General features: G+C 40.4%; 1 protein-coding gene across 2 annotated transcripts; it reads right to left on the bottom strand.

Moving 5' to 3' along the window:
* Nucleotides 1-6,548: 6,548 nt before the first annotated feature.
* RWDD1 (RWD domain containing 1) lies at nucleotides 6,549-18,120 on the bottom strand. Of its 2 annotated transcripts, none has more exons than XM_055810456.1 (7): nucleotides 17,966-18,120; nucleotides 16,076-16,141; nucleotides 14,717-14,847; nucleotides 13,565-13,708; nucleotides 12,402-12,534; nucleotides 10,621-10,683; nucleotides 6,549-8,906 (listed from the first exon to the last, which is right to left on the bottom strand). In XM_055810456.1, the coding sequence occupies exons 1-7, from the start codon at nucleotides 18,036-18,038 to the stop codon at nucleotides 8,794-8,796; spliced, it is 723 nt and encodes a 240-aa protein (XP_055666431.1). In that variant the 5' UTR covers nucleotides 18,039-18,120; the 3' UTR covers nucleotides 6,549-8,793. The 2 variants fall into 2 exon arrangements, with proteins under 2 accessions (XP_055666431.1, XP_055666432.1); XM_055810457.1 differs by having other exon boundaries at nucleotides 7,172-8,906; nucleotides 14,717-14,770; nucleotides 17,966-18,048.
* Between the last annotated feature and the right edge of the window lie 3,860 nt (nucleotides 18,121-21,980).

The raw sequence follows: 21,980 nt of genomic DNA, 5'->3' as shown, positions 1-21,980 counted from the left end.
ATCAGAAGTAAATCACAGGGAGTTGTCATTGCTGGGGGCCCTGGCTGCTTGTGTTCAGCTGCAAACTCTGTTTTCTGAACAAAACAGTGAAGAAGTGTCTGTGAACCTACACAAGACAGAGCACAAATTAATTACTGAAAAGCCTCCTAAGTCTGCTGTACATCAAGTGCTGAAGCAGTTTATTCTTTACATGAAGTAAATTTACTCTCAGAAAAGCTTCAGTTAATTATTGTTATAATTGCTACTCAGGATTGTCAGAAGCTGTTAATTGTGTACCATGGTTTTCAAAATGTGTTCATTTCTCCTTGGGAACAATGTCAAAACTCCCTGTAAATCCAAAATTTTGGGAGCAAAATGTTTCATTCTTTTTTGTCTATTTATATACAATTTATCCTATATAAGACTTGTCCAAATACTTTTATATGTACTGTAAGAACTTATAAAAAGTTTAATGTGAACTTTATTTTAAAAATCAAGTCATCTAATTGTAGTATACTAGTAATATTCTAGTCATTCTAGTATTTAACACTAATTCACATTGCTTTATAGACAGGCATTTTCAGATTAAGTGTTCCTAATTGAAGGTTCCAGTGAAAAACGTGGATTTTGGTGACCCCTAGGTTTTTCTTGCAGAAACAACTTTAACACTTTCTAATTATTCCCTTGAGCTATATGGCAGTGAATTTCATTGCACCCTCCAGCCCTGAAAGTGCTGATTTCCGCTGCACAGACAAGAGCTTGCCTGTATGGGGTGTTTTCTAGCATTTTATTTCAGTTCTGTTCCTCTCCTTTCTACAGGGGGTCATCCCAGGGAGTCATGCAGGAGGCATCTGTAGACTGGAGAGAAATGATAACTTTTAATGCCATCTCATGGTTATTTCGTCATAGTTTTCATACGCAGAGCACGTTCAGACAACGCTACTGTGTTTTCCTTGCAAGCACAGCAAATAACAGTTTGTTATGTTTTTTTAATGGCAGTCAGATTCTAGAGAGGAAGAGTTTAGAGAAGGGTATTACTACGAGGAACCACTACCATCTGAGCCCCAGTTATAGAAATGGTATTCTTCGTACCAGCAAGTGCTAAGAAGGCTTTCACTTCATTTCCTAAAAACTGTCGGGTGTCATACATCAGCGTTGCATTATTCTGTAGTGTCAGCACAAAGTCAGTATACGTCTCTGCCTATTCTAGCATCTTGGGCGATAAATTCATCCTCATGGAGAGTTTGTGTCTGTTTCTAAATCACATCTAATTAACGTTTTGAAGTAATGTATCTTTTCTGAGTTTAAAAGTAAATTAAATGTTTTCTTGCTGACTATGTCTATTAGTCTTCTTTATTCATTCCTTCAAAAGCTTAATCAGGTCAGAAAAATCAAACCTAGTGAATTTCCTGAAGAAATAAAAGATTCAGGTCTATTCACTCTCACTTAAGCAAAGCAGTTATTATTGTGTAAAATATTAAATTTCTCTTAAATAAATAGGAGAGGAAATAAAGCTCTTGCTTGAAGAAGGAAGAAAACATCAGTATGTAACTACTCCCTCAGGTTCCCTGCTTTTCATGCAGCACATCCATTATTGACAATGAATCCTGGAATTATGATATTTTACTTAATAGATATTTTTTACAGTTGAATAAATAGCCTTTTTACATACCTCAATAAAAAATCCAAAAGCAAAAAAAATATTAAAACCTCCTTTAATACTAACTATATTCTCAATTCTCAATTAACAGTTCTCAATTTCTAATTTTTATCTTCAGAACTCTTCTTTTCCCTCTGATTTTTCTTTTCCTTTCCCTCTCCTCATCATTTTGAAATAAAAGCAATGTTACATGAGTGAGGTTTATGGCAGCAGTTCCCTGTTACTGTCCTACCTGACTTAGGACACTCACATACCATGAGTTCACAATAGTTCATACATTAGTAGATTATTTCTGTTTCTTTTTTCTCCTCTACTTGTTACGGCAATCTCGTTAGATCAAGGTAAAGGTTAGTGTATGCACAGGAATTACTCTTTTTCTTTGTTATGAAGAAAGCATTAAACAAGAAGTAACAATAAGCTACTTTTACAACCGCATGTGCCAAAAGCACGTAAGCAGCTGAAATTCAGTAAAGTGTTGATAGTGGTAGAATGAAAACTATTGCCTCAGATCAAAAGAGGTTGTTGAAATGATGTAGGAAAATGAGTTAAATCTGCACAGAGCTTCATAACAGAAGTTGTAACCTGCACATAGATTTCATCATGAAACCTAGGTAAGACTGATCCTCCTTGTCTTGACTTTGGTCCCTTTTTCAATTTATGCAACTTTCAGATACTGCCTGGAAATTCCAAGAAAAAAAAATAAAGGCTGATTAGTTTAACGACATGCTGTTGGTTCTGTTAAATAAACTTTCTCCGTATGACTCTGCGTCAGCATTCTTTTGGTTTATTTCTTTAACTGTCTTTGTTCTGATCACAGGAGCAGGGTGACTGACACGATGGCATTTTCTCCATTTTACATCTCCATCTCAATGCCCATTCCTCTCTCTTGGGATCACAACAGTATCTTGTATGTTGTTGCCTTCATCTGTGGCCAGCATAGCTGGGTGTATGCATTTGTTTTGCCTGTGGTATGATCAAAGAAAGAAAGTCCCAAAGCTTATCATGCTTTATTAACATTTACTATTGACATTTCTTTTATCAATTCATTATAAAAAAACATTAATTTATTCTGAAGTAATGCCTAAAAGCTCAAATACCTAGGCAAAGCCCAGAATGCTAACAAGGGCACACACAGACGATTAATGCATTTACAATCTAAAAATAAAGACAACAAACAACAGATGGACATAGCCGTGTCCCAGAGAAAAAGGAAATAAGGAGACAGAATTAGTGTGATAGACAATGATCACAGCAATGACTGTTGATCTGCTGGCAAGTGGTTTACATGTATCATAGCATAGGGTTGTCTGAAGAAGGGATTTGAAGAAGAAAAATGATCTTGCTTTGTAGGTATTTAGAAGGAATTTCTCTTAGGCATGATGAAGAATATCATAAGAGAGTGATAAAAGATTACATGAAGGTCACTTAAAGGTCCTTAATGCTAGACAAAAGAAAAGAGGTAGGCTTCTGCCAAACCAAGACTTGGACAAGCAAAGGGTATTTGCTTCACAGGTTTAAGGGAGAAAAAGACAAGTGTGTTGATCATGTTCTGGGAGACCCATAGAAGACTTCGTATCAACTGATACACAAATTAATTGATAGCCTCTACATCAACAGACTCTAGAATTTGTTCCTCCCTGCTCTTTTTTAGTGTTTTTATTAAGTGTTACTTATAAGAACAAAAGTTGGAAGGTCATAGTTTCAGATGACTACAGAGCAGGGAGGGAGAGACTGGGATGTTAAGCTCACTGAAGTCCATGGATGTGTTGTTTAGCCCAAAGACTGCAGAAGAGACACAGATCAAAACCTCCAGACCTAGATGTGTCATTTGGCTCTGGCTCAGCTACCAGAGTCAGTCTCTCTGTTACTCTTCCTCTATGGCCCTAAGCGTTTGCTCTTCTCTAGTCACCACAATGATGTTTAATGTCTTTTTCTGGCAAATACACAGCAATGGTGTTAATGAGACACAAGACAACAATCTCATAAAACCAGTAGGCATTTTTAAGAAAATAACAATAGCACACAATCACAATTACCCATCCTTGTTTTCAGAACTCATGCTTACCATGGGAGAAACATTAGTAATGAGACAGAGAATAAGTACAAGGAGGCAGAAATTGTAATAAAATGTTCCTAACACAGTTCCAGTCACAAAACTCAGAATGAGAGCTTGGTAGTTAAGCTCTGTCCAAGAGCTACTGACATCCCAAAGAAAACTCTACAGCCACTCAGATCCTAGAGGAGTTTTGACATGTGATTTTTATATAGGTTGCCTTCAGTTCATTAGTTTTTATATGCACATAGCATGTAAATAAGTATATGAATAAAAGGTATTGCTATAGAGTTGTTGGTTTTTTTCACTAGAAATGTATCCTGAGTGATGTTCTTGTGAAAATCTGAAAGCTAAATTTCACTGTATTGTTTCCAGAATTTTGCTGAGATGCATTTTTTTAAAATTTCCCAGCACTGGATTCTTTGTTTTAATTACTTGCTTGCTTCTGAGATGACAATCAAAGAAAAAGATTTACTTTTATATTTTCTTACTGCAGGTTTTTCACCTATAAGGACAACAGATTAACAATGGAACCATCAGGTACAAAGGGTTTTATTTTGCTGTAAATACTTCACTTGAGTACATAGCTTCCCTGAAGGATTGTGAAATCAAAGATAGTGACACATTCATAACTACTTACCCGAAATCAGGAAACAATGGAATTGTTACTAAAGGAGGGGGAAAGTCTGCCTTTATTCAGCTACCTAACTAGGGTTGTTACCTTTGCTTTTAGACCTGAATCATCTCTGAGTACATGCAGTGTAGCTTTAAGTATAAACCCTGGTCAGCCATGGCCTGAACAGCCCACACACAAGGTTCCTGCTCAGGTCCGACTGAACGGGTCTACCTCATTCCTGGGCTCAGTCATGCAGGTGTACCCTGAGCAAGCTACACGCAAACCAAACCGACCTCCTGTGCCTCTCAAAACACATAGGTAGTTTTGGTAGGGCTGGGTGCATGAGTGCTGGAGGTGGTTGTGGGATATCTGGAGTGATTTGTGGGCTCACATGGCGGTGTTTTGGGGGTTGCTGCATCCAAATTACAATCAAGCAGGAGATCAGAGCAAATGTGAGTCAATGATACATACCTCCTTTCAAAGGTAATAAATTACTATTTACCTACCTAGCAATAGGGGACACTGCTGTGATGAATTCTGCATTCCTATTTCTGAAGCAAATGCAACTGAGCAACCACCTGGATTCACCGTCATCTTGCATGATATCTAAAGTCTTGACATGCCTAGACCTGTGTATTTCCACACAGGTTCACTTTATGCTCTAAAAGTGGTCTACGCATTTTTCAAGACTCCATTTCTTTAGTGATTAGTAATTAATGACTTGATCATGCATTCAGCGGTGATTTATGACTAAAGCTTTCACATCTCAGCTACTAATCTGTGCTTGTACTTTCAAGGCCTCTGCTGTGCTAGCCTGCTTGTGCTCTTGGGAACCTCTGCCATCATCCTTTCATTTTCTTCAGCAGCCTTCAGGACGTAGCCTTTGGATAACGTAACCAGTGTTTTGTTAGCATACATCCTTTTCCATGTGCTTCAATGATACAGTCAGATCATCTTTCCTTCTGGAACTTTGCATCCCCAATACCAAGAAAACAAGTTAAAAAACAACCCCTTCTGTGACTTGTGTAACCACCGCATCCCCCGACCTTTGAGTCGTCACTGGTCCCCTCGTGGAAAGTTCCCTTTTCCACATGCACGTATTTACCCTGGCCACAGAAAAGGTAAAACCAGTTCAAAGTCAGAAGCCTAATGCAGGCCTTTTGCTGAGTTTGCTGTAAGTACGAACAGAACTCCTGATTACAAGTAGGACCTTGATCTTTACTCTTTTTTCCGAAGATGGGAAGTCCCAGCATAGTAATACAAGCCACGTAAACCTCACACTACACTGCCACAGCCCAATGGTATCAGCTCACTCGATCAGTTCCAGATTCCAGGAACACGTACTGCAGAAAGTAAAACTGAATTCACGGTGATAAATGCGTTTGTGTCAAACAACTGAAAAGCCTCTCCCTCCTACTCCAAGCCAAGTTGCAAGGCTCTGAAGGGCTAATAAAAAAAAATAATAAAAAAAGTGAAGTAGCATTTCACACCCTGTCAAATTCTGCAAGAAGAGAGGGAGAACACTCACATGACAGCTCTCCCTCAGGATCTAGGGCATCAGCATCTTGGATCCACGCAGAGTCTACTGCCTTGTCCAACAAGCTTTGAATCTGTTTCAGCAACCACACAGTTTAAAACGTGGAGGTAGCCTGACGGTTTTAAGTCCCCTAGGAGAAGGGCAGAAGTTGATTCTCCCCACAGGAGATGTATTTCGAGCTCTCCATTTTTGGCCAAAGGACAAGGAAAAAAAACCCCAAAACCCTAGAGACACATACTAGGAGTTTGTTTGCTTTAAAGCAGATCGTAAAACAATCCTAATTTGGATGCAAAATCCTAGGTTTTGCAGCATACCCAAGATTGTATTCCCCTACAGCACCATCCTCTGAATTTTACTAGAGCTCAGGCACCACTATTGAGAAAGTTCAGCATGAGCAAAACTAGATTAGCTCCGGTTGTAGTGCAGTGTTGCAACCCATAATAGTCTCCCTACATGCATTACAGGGTACGCTTTGGACTTCGTTAAAAGCAAGGTACAAGCAAGGCTGTCAGCACCATAATTCTGAATTACTAAAATCTCATCAAAGTTCATCAATGGAATTTTATTAGATTAATATGAATCAGACTTCAATCTAATCCAAAGTGCATAAGTAAACTTTAAATATCTCACCTAAACTTCTACCACCAAAGAAACCTTACCTCATTCCATTTCAGCAATCTAAAACACGCAAACATAGCCGAGCTTACTCTCAGTCAAATTCCCTTTTATTTCACAGATGTTAATTGCTAACAAAGCTAAATGAATCTGAAGTTCAGATTGAGTCACTGAAACTTGTTCCAAAGACTTGGAGGAACAGACTTTATGCAATTTTTTGTCACTTCAAACCTTATTTCCTCTGCTTTGAAATATAAGATGTAACAGTGAAAGTGTTTTCACATTTTAACATGTTTCAGCTACAGACCCTCTGCCTGAAAACCAATAAATATGTTAGTGTGAAAACAGACTAGAAAATTTCATTAATCTAGAAATGCCATTAACAAGAAACATTTTTTCATACGTACATCATTCTTGTCAGTGACCCACTTGGAAAATTTTCTCAGATTACCACATTTTGCACAGACTACACTGCATTCTTGGATTCAGTTCAGATGTAAAGAGAACTAATTCACTCCTATGAAAAAATGCCAGTTTTAAACATACATTGCTGAAAATGAAAAGCAGCCTTAGGAGTTAAATATTTTTATGCAGCTGAATTGAGACATACCAGAAGTAAATTAAGACCAGTACTGAAGAGCATTTTAAAGCATCCTAGCAATTACACAGGAAGCTGGATGTAGTCACTATGAATCTTTCAATCCAACTGTATCTTTGGAAAATTCAGATTTAATATCACATTAGCTCACATTTTTTTTAACATATTTGGTAACTGCTGGAACACAGATCTCGCTTATTGCTTTGAAACATACAACATTATCATTGAAAACTAGATGCTTGTTTAGAGCTCTTAGTAGCCAAAATTAAAAAGATCAAATAGAGGACAGTAGGAGCAAAGGCACATGGTTAATTTATAAAAGTATTTACAAGGTACTTGAACATTTATTTCTACCTAATAGAAACTCATTCATCTCGAATACAAAACGAAAAGACTACTGAAAACATGTTAAAGGAGATCATCCTAAACAGGTGTTCTCAAGCGATATGAGCAGAGAATCTTATACACCATTAAATTATTTCCGGAATTAAATTCTGAATACAGTATTTCCAAATATTGAATTCATAAATTTATTATTCCTCTAAACACTGCGATACTTTAGTGCAACCCTCTTCAAAGGTTGAAGCTGGTGCAGTTAAGGCAGTCTACGAACAGTATTTCAAAATTCAGCACACAGTGTTTAATCATTGAGGCGCCTGGTGGTTCTCTATTTGGAGAGTTGTCTTTTGAAACCTTCATCCATAGTCATCCTTCTAGCTGATGGAGTCTCAAACACTGCATGTTTAAACACCACAGTTCTCGCAGTGTTTTGGGGTTTTTTTGGAGGTGGGAAGGGAGGAGTCGTCTAGCATCAAGCTGTTGGCTCCATACACAACTCTGCAGGATGGTTAACATCCGTGAGTTGATGTGTAGCTTTCCTGTACATTGTGCATTTATAAGCTGCCAACACGATGCTTCTAAAACAACACCCATTACATTCAGACCTTTAAGAACCCTATAAATCCTGGTACTGCACTTCACTTATTATGTTTCCTCTCTGAACAAATCAACCAAACTTTTCAAGAGGACTTCCACCTCATTCTGATTTTTTCCCCACAGATTTGAACTAGTCATTTTGAAACTACTGTACTCAAGGACAGCAGATTTTATGTAGTAGTTCTACTACTATGTAGTGGTATGGAAAGCATTTCCATTCAACTTTATTAAAGTGAGGCCTTATTAAAAGGTGACTAGAACTGCCTATCTACAGCTGCTAGGTTGGGGTACCAGAACTGACTTCAAGTGTTACAAAATTCCACACAAGAAAAAAACATAAAAAAAAATAACTGCATAGTATGTGATCCCTTTTATTCACCAAAGCTGCCCATGTATATCCCAGGTGGAAGATAGCAGAACAGCTGCTCAGCCTTCAGAGGCAGGTGTCTTCAGTACTTGCTATAACATCTTTCCATCTTGCTCGTTGTCACGTCTCTTCAAAGGACAATTACAGAAGTGGGAGGGAAAAAGTAAGAGCAAGTAGAATAGCATTTTCAGACAGATCAAAATTTCTAAAATTTTTCATCTGAAATATTAAAGTTAATTTATTTATTATGAAAGTCAGCAGAAGACCATTCTCCTGGATTTAAAATATCTTGGTTATTTTCTTTGGGGGAAAAAAAAAAAAAAAAAAAGAAAACCAATACACACTACTAAAACCACAGATACTGTGGCTTTCCTGCCTGTCCCTCTCTGCTTACATATGTCCATACTGATGACAGAGCCAGTTCAAAAAAGTCTAATCGCTATCTAAATTAACAGGGTTGTAGTCAGGGTCATCCTCTTCATCCTCCAACTCCAAATCATCCATTTCTTGGAATAAAGATTCATCGACCTCCACACTGTTTCCAGCTGCAAAGAACAGAAAAATAATTTATTTTCATGCAAGTAGGAAACCAGTACCTAACTACAAAATAAACAATGCTTTTTTGTATTTATTCTTCAATGTAGGTAGCTGATAACTGACTTAGACATGTGGCTTTTCCTTTTCCATTTTATCTTTTTACAACTAAAGTGAAACTTTTTTCCCTCATACCAAAACTCAGACAAGACAAAAGTCACACAGGACCTCAGAATGCACTGGGAGAATTTATAGATCCTAGAAGCAGAGATCTTTTCTCCCAGGTACCATCAAAGTAGGAGCTCAGGATCTCAGGTGCTGGAATAGTTACAATCATAGCCACAAAAACACAGGGTTTATTAAAAAAAAAGACACCCCCCCAAAAAAACCCAAACAACCCTTACACACCATTTTATATGCCTACATACATACATTTGCTTTCAGATTTAAATTTTAAAAGCTTTGTATGGTTTCACACTTTCTTCTGAAAAAGATGATGCTGACCTAAGGATAAAACTGGAGGATTATTGCTGTTTTATTTGTGACTATCATCAGTGACATCCTCTGGCCACTAAGTAATGTTGTTTTCTTTCACTAGATTTGAAAGAGCCTTTAAAACCATCTCCTTCTAAAAGATAACAACATTATCCTGTTTAAACTGTAAAAATTAGAATTACTTATTACACAGTATTGCAATATTAAATTGCAGTTAGTAACCTGTTGCATTGTTGATAGAATGCAAACAGCAATAAGAACAGGAGTTTTTAATCACAATAGAAACAGGATTAAAAATTAATCCATTAATCGCAAGTCATTTGGGCACAGAGCCCAAATACAGAGGTCTATCAACAACCCAGCTTCACTTCAGACATTTTAGAGGAAGACAAGTTTAAATTATGCCCCCTAACTAAAAGAAACTCAACTCCCTCATTACTACCATTTCAAGTTTATACTCACTGATGTTCATAAATGACTTTTACATTGTAACTTGAAGAGAAAATTGTTGACTCTTCCACGTGTGTTTTGCAATACCAGTAGATAATGCAGCTACATTAAATAGCTGTCTTAACTCAAAAATCAGTCTTTTAAACAAGGATATTAAAAGACAGTACAGAAAATTAAGTTGATAAGTGACTGTGAGTAGATTTAGTTGATTTATCTCCAACATATTTTCCAAGTTTAACATCTTTTGGCACAGGTTTACAAAATTTTCAGCTGGCACCAGGTCAGACATTTTCAGTAAGACAATAAATAAGTGTGCACAAAACCATTAAGAACTGGGTTGCACAGATGCAATCAGCATTTAATTTGACCTGCAAGATGTTTACAATTGGTGTTAAGATTCAGAAAGGAGACAGAATTTCAAGATCTGTGCTTGAAGTCCGGGGTAAGAAGGCTGGCGGTTATGTCTTTTTTTGTTTTGCTTTACTTGGTTTTGGTTCTGCTTCCAGTCCAAAAACTTGAATAGAAGCAACAGAAGTAAAACCAACTCAAGCTCAAAACTGCAAATAAGTACACTTCAGCATCTTGAAACTGTTCTGTTTGTTTTTTGAAAGAAACTAAAAGCACTTCAATTTGCAAAACAATACTTTTAAAGTTCTTCTAATGTAAAAAGTGGTATCAAGGTAAGATACTAGGACAGAAATATAGTAAGAGATTTTGCTTAGGAATTTTGACCTATTTTAAGCCACTGTCTTTCAGTTGTGGAAACAAACAGAAATTTACCTTCCTCCAAGAACTGGATGTCAGAGGTGTCAAGGTTGTGATCCATTTCAAACAGCTGCTTACCTACAAATAAAAGTAAAAAACAACATATTAGCAAGTCAAAATCTGAAATACTGACCAACCTAAGGCAACAATAGTTAGCACATGTATTTTAGGCTTTTAAAATTAACCATTTTGAGCAGGGTGAGGTGGGCTTTTTTTGTTTGTTTTTTGTTTTGTTCTGGGTTTTTTTAAGCTACTTATTCTGTAAGTTCCCCGTTCTAATTTTTTGAGTATTCATCCAGGTTTCTTCCATGCCAGCAGGCTTCCTGCTCTCACATGTGAAACGGGTTACTGTTTCTTACAGTCACTAAGGCTTTAATAATGGGGGTTTGGAAATTTTACACCATATTGCCCCAGAGCCTGTGATCAGTTGTTACTGCTTCAGTCCTCATCTTGTATTCCACAAGAAATCCTCTGTGGGAACAAGAAAGGAAATTAGCTGCCTCCTCCATCAGTCCTCCTCATTCAAAAAGCAACTTGGATCTACACACAAATCACCAGCTTCTATACACATGTATCTGTGAAGGAAATACTACACAAAGCAAAGTAGAAGCCTTTCTAATTGGGAGGTAGGGGAAGAAAAACTCAGGACTCTTTCCACATAAACCATAATCTGTCTATATTTGCACTGCTTATGCAAGCTTCTGCCAGCAAGACTGGTTGGTGTTCACAGTAAAACATTTAAGACACCTTTTACTTCTACTGGGGTTACACTCACGACATCTGAGAATAAATCTGGGTTTAGTTTTGTAAAGAAAACTAAACCAGACTTGTATAGAGGAAAACAGACACAGCATGTTAACAATTTTAAGAACAAGAAAACTAGAAGCAGCCTGATTTCTACGATTTCAGCTTTGCAGATTCCCAAATGCATTCCCTTCAGAGGGGAAGCAAACATGTCCCCTACCCTGTACAGCTTTTCATGAAACTACCTACCATTAAAATTTCTATCTCTCTGTCAAATTTCATCCAAACTAGTCAAAAGTTTCAAAAGCCTTCAAAAGGTTGGAGAAAACATAACAGAGACACAGCATGATCACATGGTCATGTTTTCTCAGGTAATCAGGTTAAAAAGTAGATCCAGCGTCACAGGAGAACAGGTCCAAAGCTAAGCCATGGAGTGTGGAGGAGAATGCCCAAGATTACTTCTATTATGAGAACCTATAGGTAAGAAATTTCCTCCACATTTTGCCCACTGGATACAGAATTTGCTTTCTGCTGGACAGACCGTGATCTGCAAAACACAGAGCCCAAAACCACTGATATGACAAGCTCTTCCCCAAAAATATCAGAGCCATTCCCACTAGGCATTGTTAAGCTTGTCACAGCAGCAGCCAGCCTCTGTGTTGCTTCAGTCCTGCAACAGCATCCCAAACTGCCACATGCGCTTGAATAATCTAAAGTCACTGTATGATCCAGTGCAATAAAGGCAAAATCAATAAACTGATGTAGATTCTTTCTTTCTGTTGTTTAACAAACCCCAACTATCTCTACCAGAATAACACCTGTCAGTAGCAGCTCCAATTGATATACTGTCCAGCACAGAACAAAGAAGCTTAAACGCACATTTTGGGAACTTTTATGCCTTCAGCAGAAATCCTGTATCTATTAGCTTTGTATTTAGCCCAAATTCTGCACTCAAAGATTTCACATGACATGGAGTACAATAATGAAATACTGCATTAAGAGCTGTAGTCCAATAACATTGCAAAAACTTCAGGACCAGTTTTAAGTCATACCACTTAATTTATTTTTGCCCGCTTGTTCTTCTTCTTTCATTTTTTTCCTTTTTATTTCTAGGAGTTCTGCATCAAACTTTGCTTTCCAATTTAGGAAGTTCTCAATGGTAACAGGAGTGCCATGAAAACGTTGCTGAAAGAACAGAAAACAAGGATGCAAACATAACTTGCAAATCTACAAGTAGAGACGACCATTCTCATAATTATTTAAATCACAACATTCCAGAAGCACTGCTTGCTGTGAAGTTATTCTGAGAAATTAATCCTAACCCTGAGAATATACAAAGAACACATTCTTACTGTTTTTTTGTCATGGGACTCTCCCTTCAGAGAGCTGCACTGAGGTGGAAATTCTTACAGAAAAGCCCTGCGTACTAGTATTGGACGTACAATGCAATAATTAGGAACACACCACTAATACAGGTTAACCATAAGTACACAGAACTTCTTATCAACTCTTAACTGCAATCTACACTGAAATATTGTCTGTTAAAATACATAAGCCCTTCTGTCTTGTTCAGACAGAAAAAAGGATATTTTTTTCCAGCTATTTTTCTGCCATTTTCAGACATACTAAACCTTCCAAGTACCATCACGCTCTAGCTATTTCTCAGGAAGGAAGTGAAGACTCAGTTGTTGGACTTATGGCACATTCCATGAATGGAAAAACTATTTCACAGTGGCTGGAAGAAAAGACAGGAGCAGGGAAGACAAACCAGTCTTGAAGACTGGTCCCACTGCTTCCACCCTACCCGCTCAGTCTAGCAAGGAAGACAGACTTCCTCAGACCATGCAGCCTGCATGCAGCACGCCACATTCTAGGCCTTTTTTGCTCCCCATTCCTTCTTGCCTCTTCAAGCAAAAAACTGGCTACAGCGACTTTGATTTCATTTGCGAAAAACCTCTGCCCCTGCCTTAGGAAGTAATGCTAGAAATGATCGTAAACATGCAATAAATCTCTGAAAAGACTGCCTTAGAACACGGAGGGGGGAAAAAATTATCAGTTAAGTGCACTAAAGAATCTTCTAGCCCTTCAGTTTTAAAATGTGTCAGCTTTGGGACTGATGTTCCTCTCCCAGCATAACCGAGAATTTCTCCTGCATCAAAACCATGCATTTAAAAAAAGTGGGAAATTTTTACTTGAAAACATTATTTTTACATACTTTCTCTTCTTCTTCTGCTTCTCTTTCTTTCTGTTTCTTTTCCTCTTCTCTTCGTGTTTTTATTTGATCCACTATTTCATTTAATTTCTCCTGTACTGCTGAGACTAGAGTGAAGATCATTACCATTCCTAAATTTTCTTCTGCCTACAACACAAAGAAGTCAACTTCAAACAAGGAGAACCTCAAACCTTCAGCAGCTGAATTCCATTGAGTGTGTTGAGAAAGCAGTATGCCGTGAAAAGGCAGGTAACACAGCTGAGGTGCTCTGCGCCAGCCTCAAAAGCTGGCTGTAAAATTCAAGTCAACTGCCCAGTTAAAGTTACTCCCAAACAGGTGCGCAGCAAAACACAAATGATGAACACCTCTGTTCAGGTTATCAACATATTATAGACATCTGGAAGGCTTTTTCATGAATAAAACAAAACTTATATTAGGAATACAACTCCAAGATATGAGTATCATAAATCATAAGAGACAACAGGACAATAGTCACTCAGAACTCCTGCTTTCCTGAAATGGCTTATTCCTTAATGCCACTCTATGCCCCTTTGAATTGGGACAGTTTCCCAAAAAACCCCAAAAACATAAGTTGATGGAAGGAAGGTTATATGAAATAAACCGGAAGGAACGTACATCTACTTAACATATTACAGTCATTTTAAGGCAGGGGGGACTTGTCAAGAATTCCTGAAACAGAGGAAGTGTTTCCTTCTCACTCCTTCACAATGCAAAATCCCAAAGGTTGAAGAGATCCACCCCCTCAAACAGTTATGTTATTAGAAAGAATCAAAAAAATCAATGTAGCATTTTTTAATCTTTCCAAAGAAAATTAAAGTGGCTTATTTCCACAAATACTATATATACAGTTAAACAAATTCACCTTAAACTAGAACTGCAAAAGCTGGGAAGACCTAGAGCACTTCCGTTTCATTATTGTATCTGTGCACACTGAATTAGCCCTATATTTTACCTCATTATCATCATTTACCTCAATATCATTTACCAAACTCAAACCTCAAAGTCAATCCCTACAGTATGGAATAGGTTTCAAATCAGTAGCACACATCTCAGAACATAACTGATTTGAGAGAGAACTTCTGGCTAAAGTGTGAAGTAATATCAAGCCGAACAGAGATATTAAGTGTTCCTTACCTGTTGTTCTAGTAGCTTTATTATGTCCATGACATCATTATCATCAAGATTCTCCTGTGACACAATTTCATAAAGTGGAGTTTCATCAGGATATTTTTCTCTATAGGTAAACTTAAGGGTTGTTTGGACAGCTACAAGATGAAAAAGCATATATTCTTACAGTGTTAACTCTGTAACTTTCATTGTATATTTTTCTATTGCATCAGCAGCCTAAACATTTTAATATATAAAATACTCTTGTCTAAAAGGAACGGTCATCTTACTTTTTACATTTTAACAGATGTTAAACTATATGAACAGATTTAAATATAATGCAAGAGTTCTGAGAAATTAAGATTATGTTTATCCTTATATTACCCAATTATTAAAGGCTATTAATGGGAAAACCTTCTGTGGTACAGTGGGTACTACAGCAGTAACCTCTTTTCCCTCATATTCCACTTAAAGCTGGAGAAAATGAGGAACAGTCCTAACAACAGATCTAGAGAGAATCTTAGCATATTAATGCATCAAATACTGTGTGTCTGGCTGGGGTATCAACCTCCGTGTTGGGTACCAGAGCTCCACACAAATCATATGACAAGGACACAATGCCCAGTAGAAGTTATTATTAAGCAGAGAACTGGCTGAGAATGCATTCAACCTGAAGCCACCCAGAGCCAGGATAACAGAAACAAGGCAAAAGAGAATCAAGTTCCTTTCAAATATACTGCCAGAATACCAGGGGGAAAGCCGCCTTTTAGTTCCAGACTCACAGTTCTGGCAGTCCAGCAGTCTCTTTAACACAGACACCTGCTCCAAGCAGGACTTCCTCCTTTAAAACTGAAGCAGACAGCACCAGTTTCTTCCTTCTGATCCAGTAACCCAGAAGAGCAGCTCTCAAACTTACTTGGGGCAAGGCTTGCTTACAAAAAGCCCATGCAATCACTGATACCAACAAATACATAGGGAGTCGGGACCCACAGCTCTTCACGCTGAAACTGCTCTTAAGGACTGCATATTCACAGTACACAGACTCAGCTCTCCCAAGTGGCTGGCATACATACAGTGGCTAGAAAATCACCTCACAACATGGCTGTAAACTACTACGGGGATGATGACAATCCATAATACTTTCTGAAGCTATGCTACAAAGTATTTGAGGTTCAGCATCTCAGAAAGTAGCCCTAGTGAGAGTGCACAGTATTTCTATGAACTAAACACAATCACCAGAATCCTTGAACTACATTTTCTGAGGAATGCTTGCTGGATCAGGCCCCCAAGAGCCTCCACTTAGGTGGAGGTATACCTAGTTGCTGGTGATAGAATTAGGCTTACACAGAAACTCCTCCTATATATGTTAAGAAACGATCAACTTACTTTCATCATTTTCTCCTGCTTCAGATGTCACAGTAATTGTGAAAGTCGTCGGCTTTTCTGACAATACTGTTCAAAGAATGAAAAAGAAAAGGAGAGATTCCTTAAAATCAGACAGCAAGTTCTTCACATCATTAAAACTGAACTTCTCAAAGACAAATGAAACAAGGATGCTCCTGATACAGTGTTAAGCACCTTTTTACACTATTAATAAATACTTCTCAGTAAACAGCTATTTTCCATATGATGTGATGTTTGGAGTGCTCTTTGAATGAAACCATATAATATCAAAAAGTTTCTTTCTTGGAAAGTTTTCTCGTTTGGAAGTTTCACTTTTCCAAAAAATGCAAATCCACCCACCATCAAACGACTTCTGTTCATGCACTGGATGCATGGAGAAAGTTCCCAAAGCTTATTTGCTTTACTGCACCAGGTATGGGTGATGAGCATCCACTGCACTCTTGACCCTGGGCTATTTTGTAGTATGTCTGCACCTATTTCTCTATTTAGGACAGCTTAATGTAACAAATGCTTCTTAAACCAGAAAAGAAACACATAGTGCTTTTCTTCAGGAATGTACTACCCAAGTAAGTACTAGAATGAAACTGCATGAATGAGGCAACTAGAAGACAGACAAGCAGTTCTACAGAGATGCAAAAAACGCAAGCTCTGTGATCTAAAGTTTCACAAACTAGAAGCCTCATTGCACAATTGTGGGTTGCAGACCCTATCCTCAGATAAGGACTGCTCTGTGTCACTGTTATAACCTGTACCAGATCTACTACATATATGCTTTCACAGTATTAATTGAATTTTGCCAGATTCCTAACATACCACCAACGTTTTTCCTCCGTCTTCTTTTGGGCATAAGAGCATTACATAAACGAACAGTAACTCAGAGTAAGTATCAGCGTAGAAGCTATATGAAAGTATATTACTTCCATATTGGTATCAGTGATTCAGCATCCCCAGCTACCAGAGATCAATTCGTGTACCTTTAATGTAAAACTGAAGAATCTAAAAGCTTTTTAGATTAAAGCAAAAGCAAATGTAACGGGCAAATGTCTGTATGATGAAGTTGCTGCCAAGTAAGATACTATGGGACCTCAGGCAGAGTAGATACCGTGCAGGAAAGAAACAGAAAATACAAAATTTTTTTTCACCGTTACAATTCTTTGGATACTGAGCACCATAAATCACATCGGATTAGCTGCTACAGCAGATACTCTTAATTGACGGTAACTAGGAAGTCCTGAACATCTGACAAACCAATGTATCCATCATACGAAAGTTTTAGCAATTTAACAATTTAACACACTGCACCTGGGAACTAAAGCTGGCCTTTGCTCCACCACACGTCTGCGATGGAGCATGGCAGACATCGGCAACGCACTTACAGAGCAACCGGCACCTTCAAGCACACCCGAACGCCCGGTGCTGTGAGGGGCTGCTGCCGGACAGGACAGCCGGGCAGCGCACAGCCCATGGCCCGACTGCCACCGCCCGCGTCTTCGGAGAGGCTTCTCCAAAGAGCACCTTCCACCAGCCGCCACCCGGGGCCCAGCCGGTGCCCGCGCTGGGCGGCGGTACCACGGCGTCAAACACCGCCCAGCCGGCCACCGGTACCGCCACGCCGGCCGCACGCACCGCCGCGCACCTGGCGAGAGCCGCCGGCAAGTGCTTTGCTTTCCAGTCCAGAGAAAACCAGAAAAAAAAAAAAAAAAAAAAAAAAAAAAAGAAAAGAAAGATACCCTGAGCGCGTGCAGCTAATAGCGCGCGGCGCCCGGGCGGGCACGGCGCAGGGGGCGGCTGCGCCCGCCGGGGCCTCCCGCCCCTCCCTCACACGCCCGCGGCCGTGCGGCGCAGCCAGGCGCGGGCCCCGCCGCCGCTCACCCGTGAACGAGTCCGGGTAGATGGACTCCAAGGCCTCCAGCTCGTTGCGCTGCTCCTCGCTGTAGTCGGTCATCGTCGCCCGCCGCCGCCAACGGCCATGGGGCGCCCGCCCCCAGCCGCGACCCCCGCCCCCTGCCTCGGCCCTCCGGCCCGCGCATGCGCGCTCCGCTCCGGCAGCGGCTAGGCATGCCTGCCGCCGCCCGCGCGCTATCGGCGGTGGATGCCTTTGGGCTGGAGGGGCGGGAGGCCGCGCGGCACGTGGCGAACGTCCCGCACGGGCGCTTGCGCGCGCGCACGCTGCTCGGGCGAGGGGCTGCACCTGAGGTGAAAAGCGGTTGTGCTTTGCCTGACTGAGCTTCGGTTGTCTTCACAGAGTGATCAAGCGCGGTGCCCTTTGGTCAGTTAATTCTTGTACTTGCTGCTGGCGCTCAGCTCTGGGCGGAACGGCCCTGGTGCGTTACCTGACCCGGCCCTGCTGGGAGCGGCGGTGTTCTGAGTGCGTGAGGCTGCAGGCTCTGTTACTTAGGCTTCTGAAGGTGTGTGGACTCCCCCCTAGAGGCAGGCTTCAGAGTGGCTGTAAAAAGTGCACTGTTAGGCAGGTATTCACTCTTCATCGTTTTTTTCATTGAAAACTCTTAGGGGTCAGCAAACGGGAGGGGATTCGAAACTTCTTCTAGAAGTGGTGTGAGAGTGCCATGGAAGCAGCTGAATGCCATGTCAGCCTGAAATTGGATGTTCATTTGGTGAGCTGGAAAAAACGGTGGTACAACTTGGAGTTAAAAAGCACTTGCAAGCTTCCCAGGAGACGTTCGCTGATTTCAGAAATCCGTCGCATAAGCAGCATCATTATGTAAGTGCAGAACGGGAGCTGCCAAGGCTAGCAGTATTGGGAGCTCCCATGCTTGGCGGGTGTTACCCGCAAGGATGAATTCAAAACTGTTGAGGGTTAAACAACAGCAGACCCTGATGGATAGCGGGTACACAGAGTAGCTTTAAAGTGCATCAGTTTGCTGGATGTATGGCTGGCACTTTGCCCCTAGGTGCCCTTTAAAAACCCAGAGTTTCCAGAAAACTTTTATTGTGGACATGAATAGAATAATTTTCACTTCAAGCGAGCAAACTGCATTTCTAAATTCATTTTGGGTAAGATGACTCAGGTTTTAGCAGACACAGGTAGACTCTGTAGTACCAGCCCATTCATTTTTCTGTAATCATGAATTCTTTTGAAAGCTGTGACTTCACTGCCAATCCATGACATGTTTCAGGGAGCAGAGGTGTGAAGGGAAATACACCAAATCACCTATAGTACTAAAGCTGTATTTGGTACTATGGATTAATATATGCTAACAGGGTTGATAGTCTATTTATAGTCTGTATATTGGTAGGCTGACTTCAGAATGACAGATACAGCTAGTACTTCCAATCAGGATTTTGAATTATAAACTATTAAAAAAATACAGGGCAAATAGTAGGTAGGCAAAATCAGAAAACATGAAGTTTAATTTAAAAGTTAGTTTAGCAAGAAATTAAAGTAATTTGACAGTTCACTTTTTCTCTTAGCTGCAAATATTGCATCATTTTATAGTGGCACTGTAAAACACAAGAAGTGGAAAGAACCCACATAGACAGCAGTTAGTATCTTGTCATGCAAATCCAGACACAGCCTAGGGTTTTTTTTGCCAAAACTTTCAGATACACAAATCAGGTGCATGTATTACAGATTACACTTCTGTCTTACTTAAAAAAACACACAAAGATTTTTAAAGTTAAACTGGACATTGTGTTTACTAATAGTGGTACTTTGCTTCCTAGGGAGATCATACGAAGAGTGCAGTTCTGTTACCTTGTGTTGGGCTTGTGTGGCAAGGTTTGGTAGTGGGGTGGGGGGCCTACAGGGGTGGCTTCTGTGAGAAGCTGCTAGAAGCTTCCCCTGATAGAGCCGATGCCAGCCGGCTTCAAGACAGACCTGCTGCTAGCCAAGGCTGAGCCCATCAGCAACAGTGGCAGCGCCTCTGGGATAACGTATTTAAAAAGAGGGTGGAAAAACTGCACAGCAGCAATTGCAGCTGGAGAGAGGAGTGAGAATGTGAGATTAACAGCCCTGTGGACACCAAAGTCAGTGCAGAAGGAGGCAGGAGGTGCCCCAGGCACTGGAGCAGAGATTCCCCTGCAGCCCCTGGTGAAGCCCATGGTGAGGCAGGCTGTGCCCCTCAGCCCATGGAGGGTAACACTGGAGCAGGTACCCACCTGCAGCCTGTGGAGGACCCCACGCCGGAGCAGGTGGATGCCCCAAGGAGGCTGTGACCCTGTGGGAAGCCCACACTGGAGCAGGCCCCTGGCAGGACCTGTGGCCCCATGGAGAGAGGAGCTCAGGTTGGAGCAGGTTTGCTGGCAGGACTTGTGACCCCACAGGGGACCCACGCTGGAGCAGCCTGTGCCTGAAGGATTGTGCCCTGTGGAAGGGACCCACGCTGGAGCAGTGTGTGAAGAACTGCAGCCCACGGGAAGGACTGATTTTGGACAAGATCATGGAAGACTGTTTCCAGTGAGAGGGACTCCATGCTGGAGCAGGGGAAGAGCGTGAGGAGCCTTTCCCCTGACGAGGAAGAAGCAGCTGGAACAACGTGTGATAAACTGACCACAACCCCCATTCCACCCCCACGCTACTGGCGGGCAGGAGATAGAGAACTTAGTGAATGAGTTGAAGTGGGGAGGAATGGGGAGAAGGTGTTTTAAGCTTTGGTTTTATTTCTCATTATCCTTCTCTGATATGATTGGTAAGAAATTAAGTACCCCCAAGCTGAGTCTGTTTTACCTGTGATGGTAATTGGCATGTGATCTCTCCCTGTCCTTATCTTGATCCACCAGCCTTTTGTTGTATTTTCTCTCCCCTGTCCAGCTGGGGAGGGGAGTGATAGAGCAGCTTTGGTGGGCACCTGGAATCTAGCCAGGATCAACCCACCACATACCTAAAAGTTTAGGATTCAGATGAAATACACATCAGAATTTGTAAGAATTTGTTTAGTGATGTAAAATATGCATAATTTTCCAGTTATTCAGCACATACATTATTTGCATTTGGTGAAGTGCTTGCTTTTGTTTAGAAGTTTAAATCTTCAAGACCAAACACTTTACCAAGATCTGCAATTTAGCTTACTGTTGGCTCCTAGTAAAATGTACTAAGTAATTATATTTTTCCATTTCAACGCTCTGGGGTCACTTACTAACAGCAGATAACTTCCTATAATCTAGCATATGGCTTTGTAGCACACACATGGACATACGTACATGGCATAGCAATCCAGGAAGCATTATGAAGAACTATGGTATGCATTCCCCTGCCCTTAGAGTTAGAAACTTCTGGACAGGGAGTTGGAGAGATGAGATGCAGTAACTGCACATCATACCACACTGAATTAACACAAAAATATTACTAAGCTTTCTTTCACTAAGTTCAGCAAGAAGTTTTTAACACAGTAGTATTTATGGGCCCAGTAGTACAGCTAGATTGTAAGTTTTTCTGCAGACAAAGCAAACCTTACTGCAGAGTGAGATTTGTTTCCCATCCTGGTTTGCTATTTGTACAGTAGGCAAGCACACAAACAGCTGACAAATTGTGAAGTATATCCAAAAGGAATAGGAGACTGACCTTACTATTGCTTTCACCCAGAATACATTTGAACTCAGTTTTCTACAGGTGAAGTAGGTGTTCATACAGCTGTTGCAGCCCTCCATCCTGTGCTTTTCAGTGAGCATTTTATCTCCTTACCAGAACTGAAAGTTCTCTCATCACTATGTAGACTCAGCCTTTGTTGCTGACATTTCCCTATACATTTCTTCTGTGCTGCTGTTGCCACAGGCTTAGCTCAGTACATTTTATTCACATAATACAAGAAAGATGTGGAAGAGAAGGCATTTCTGCTAGGGGTCACTAAGGTAAAGCTGGATAACCTCTTTTGGTCTGTGCAGCATGGAACTCATATGATCCAATCGAAGTCTAGCTAGTATTTTCAAA

Source organism: Falco peregrinus, chromosome 7, assembly GCF_023634155.1.
Source record: "Falco peregrinus isolate bFalPer1 chromosome 7, bFalPer1.pri, whole genome shotgun sequence".
Classification (NCBI taxonomy): Eukaryota; Metazoa; Chordata; class Aves; order Falconiformes; family Falconidae; genus Falco; species Falco peregrinus.
Note: the sequence above shows the minus strand (reverse complement) of the source record. Positions and strands in the feature narration are given on the sequence as shown.

Excerpts from the sequence above, each read along its gene's own strand:
- RWDD1 (XM_055810456.1), bottom strand. The coding sequence starts at position 18,038 with ATGACCGACTACAGCGAGGAGCAGCGCAACGAGCTGGAGGCCTTGGAG. Across the intron at positions 16,142-17,965 it reads CTACCCGGACTCGTTCACGG|TATTGTCAGAAAAGCCGACG; the intron begins GTGAGCGGCGGC and ends TTCTTTGAACAG. Across the intron at positions 8,907-10,620 it reads CATCCAGTTCTTGGAGGAAG|CTGGAAACAGTGTGGAGGTC; the intron begins GTAAATTTCTGT and ends TGTTCTTTGCAG.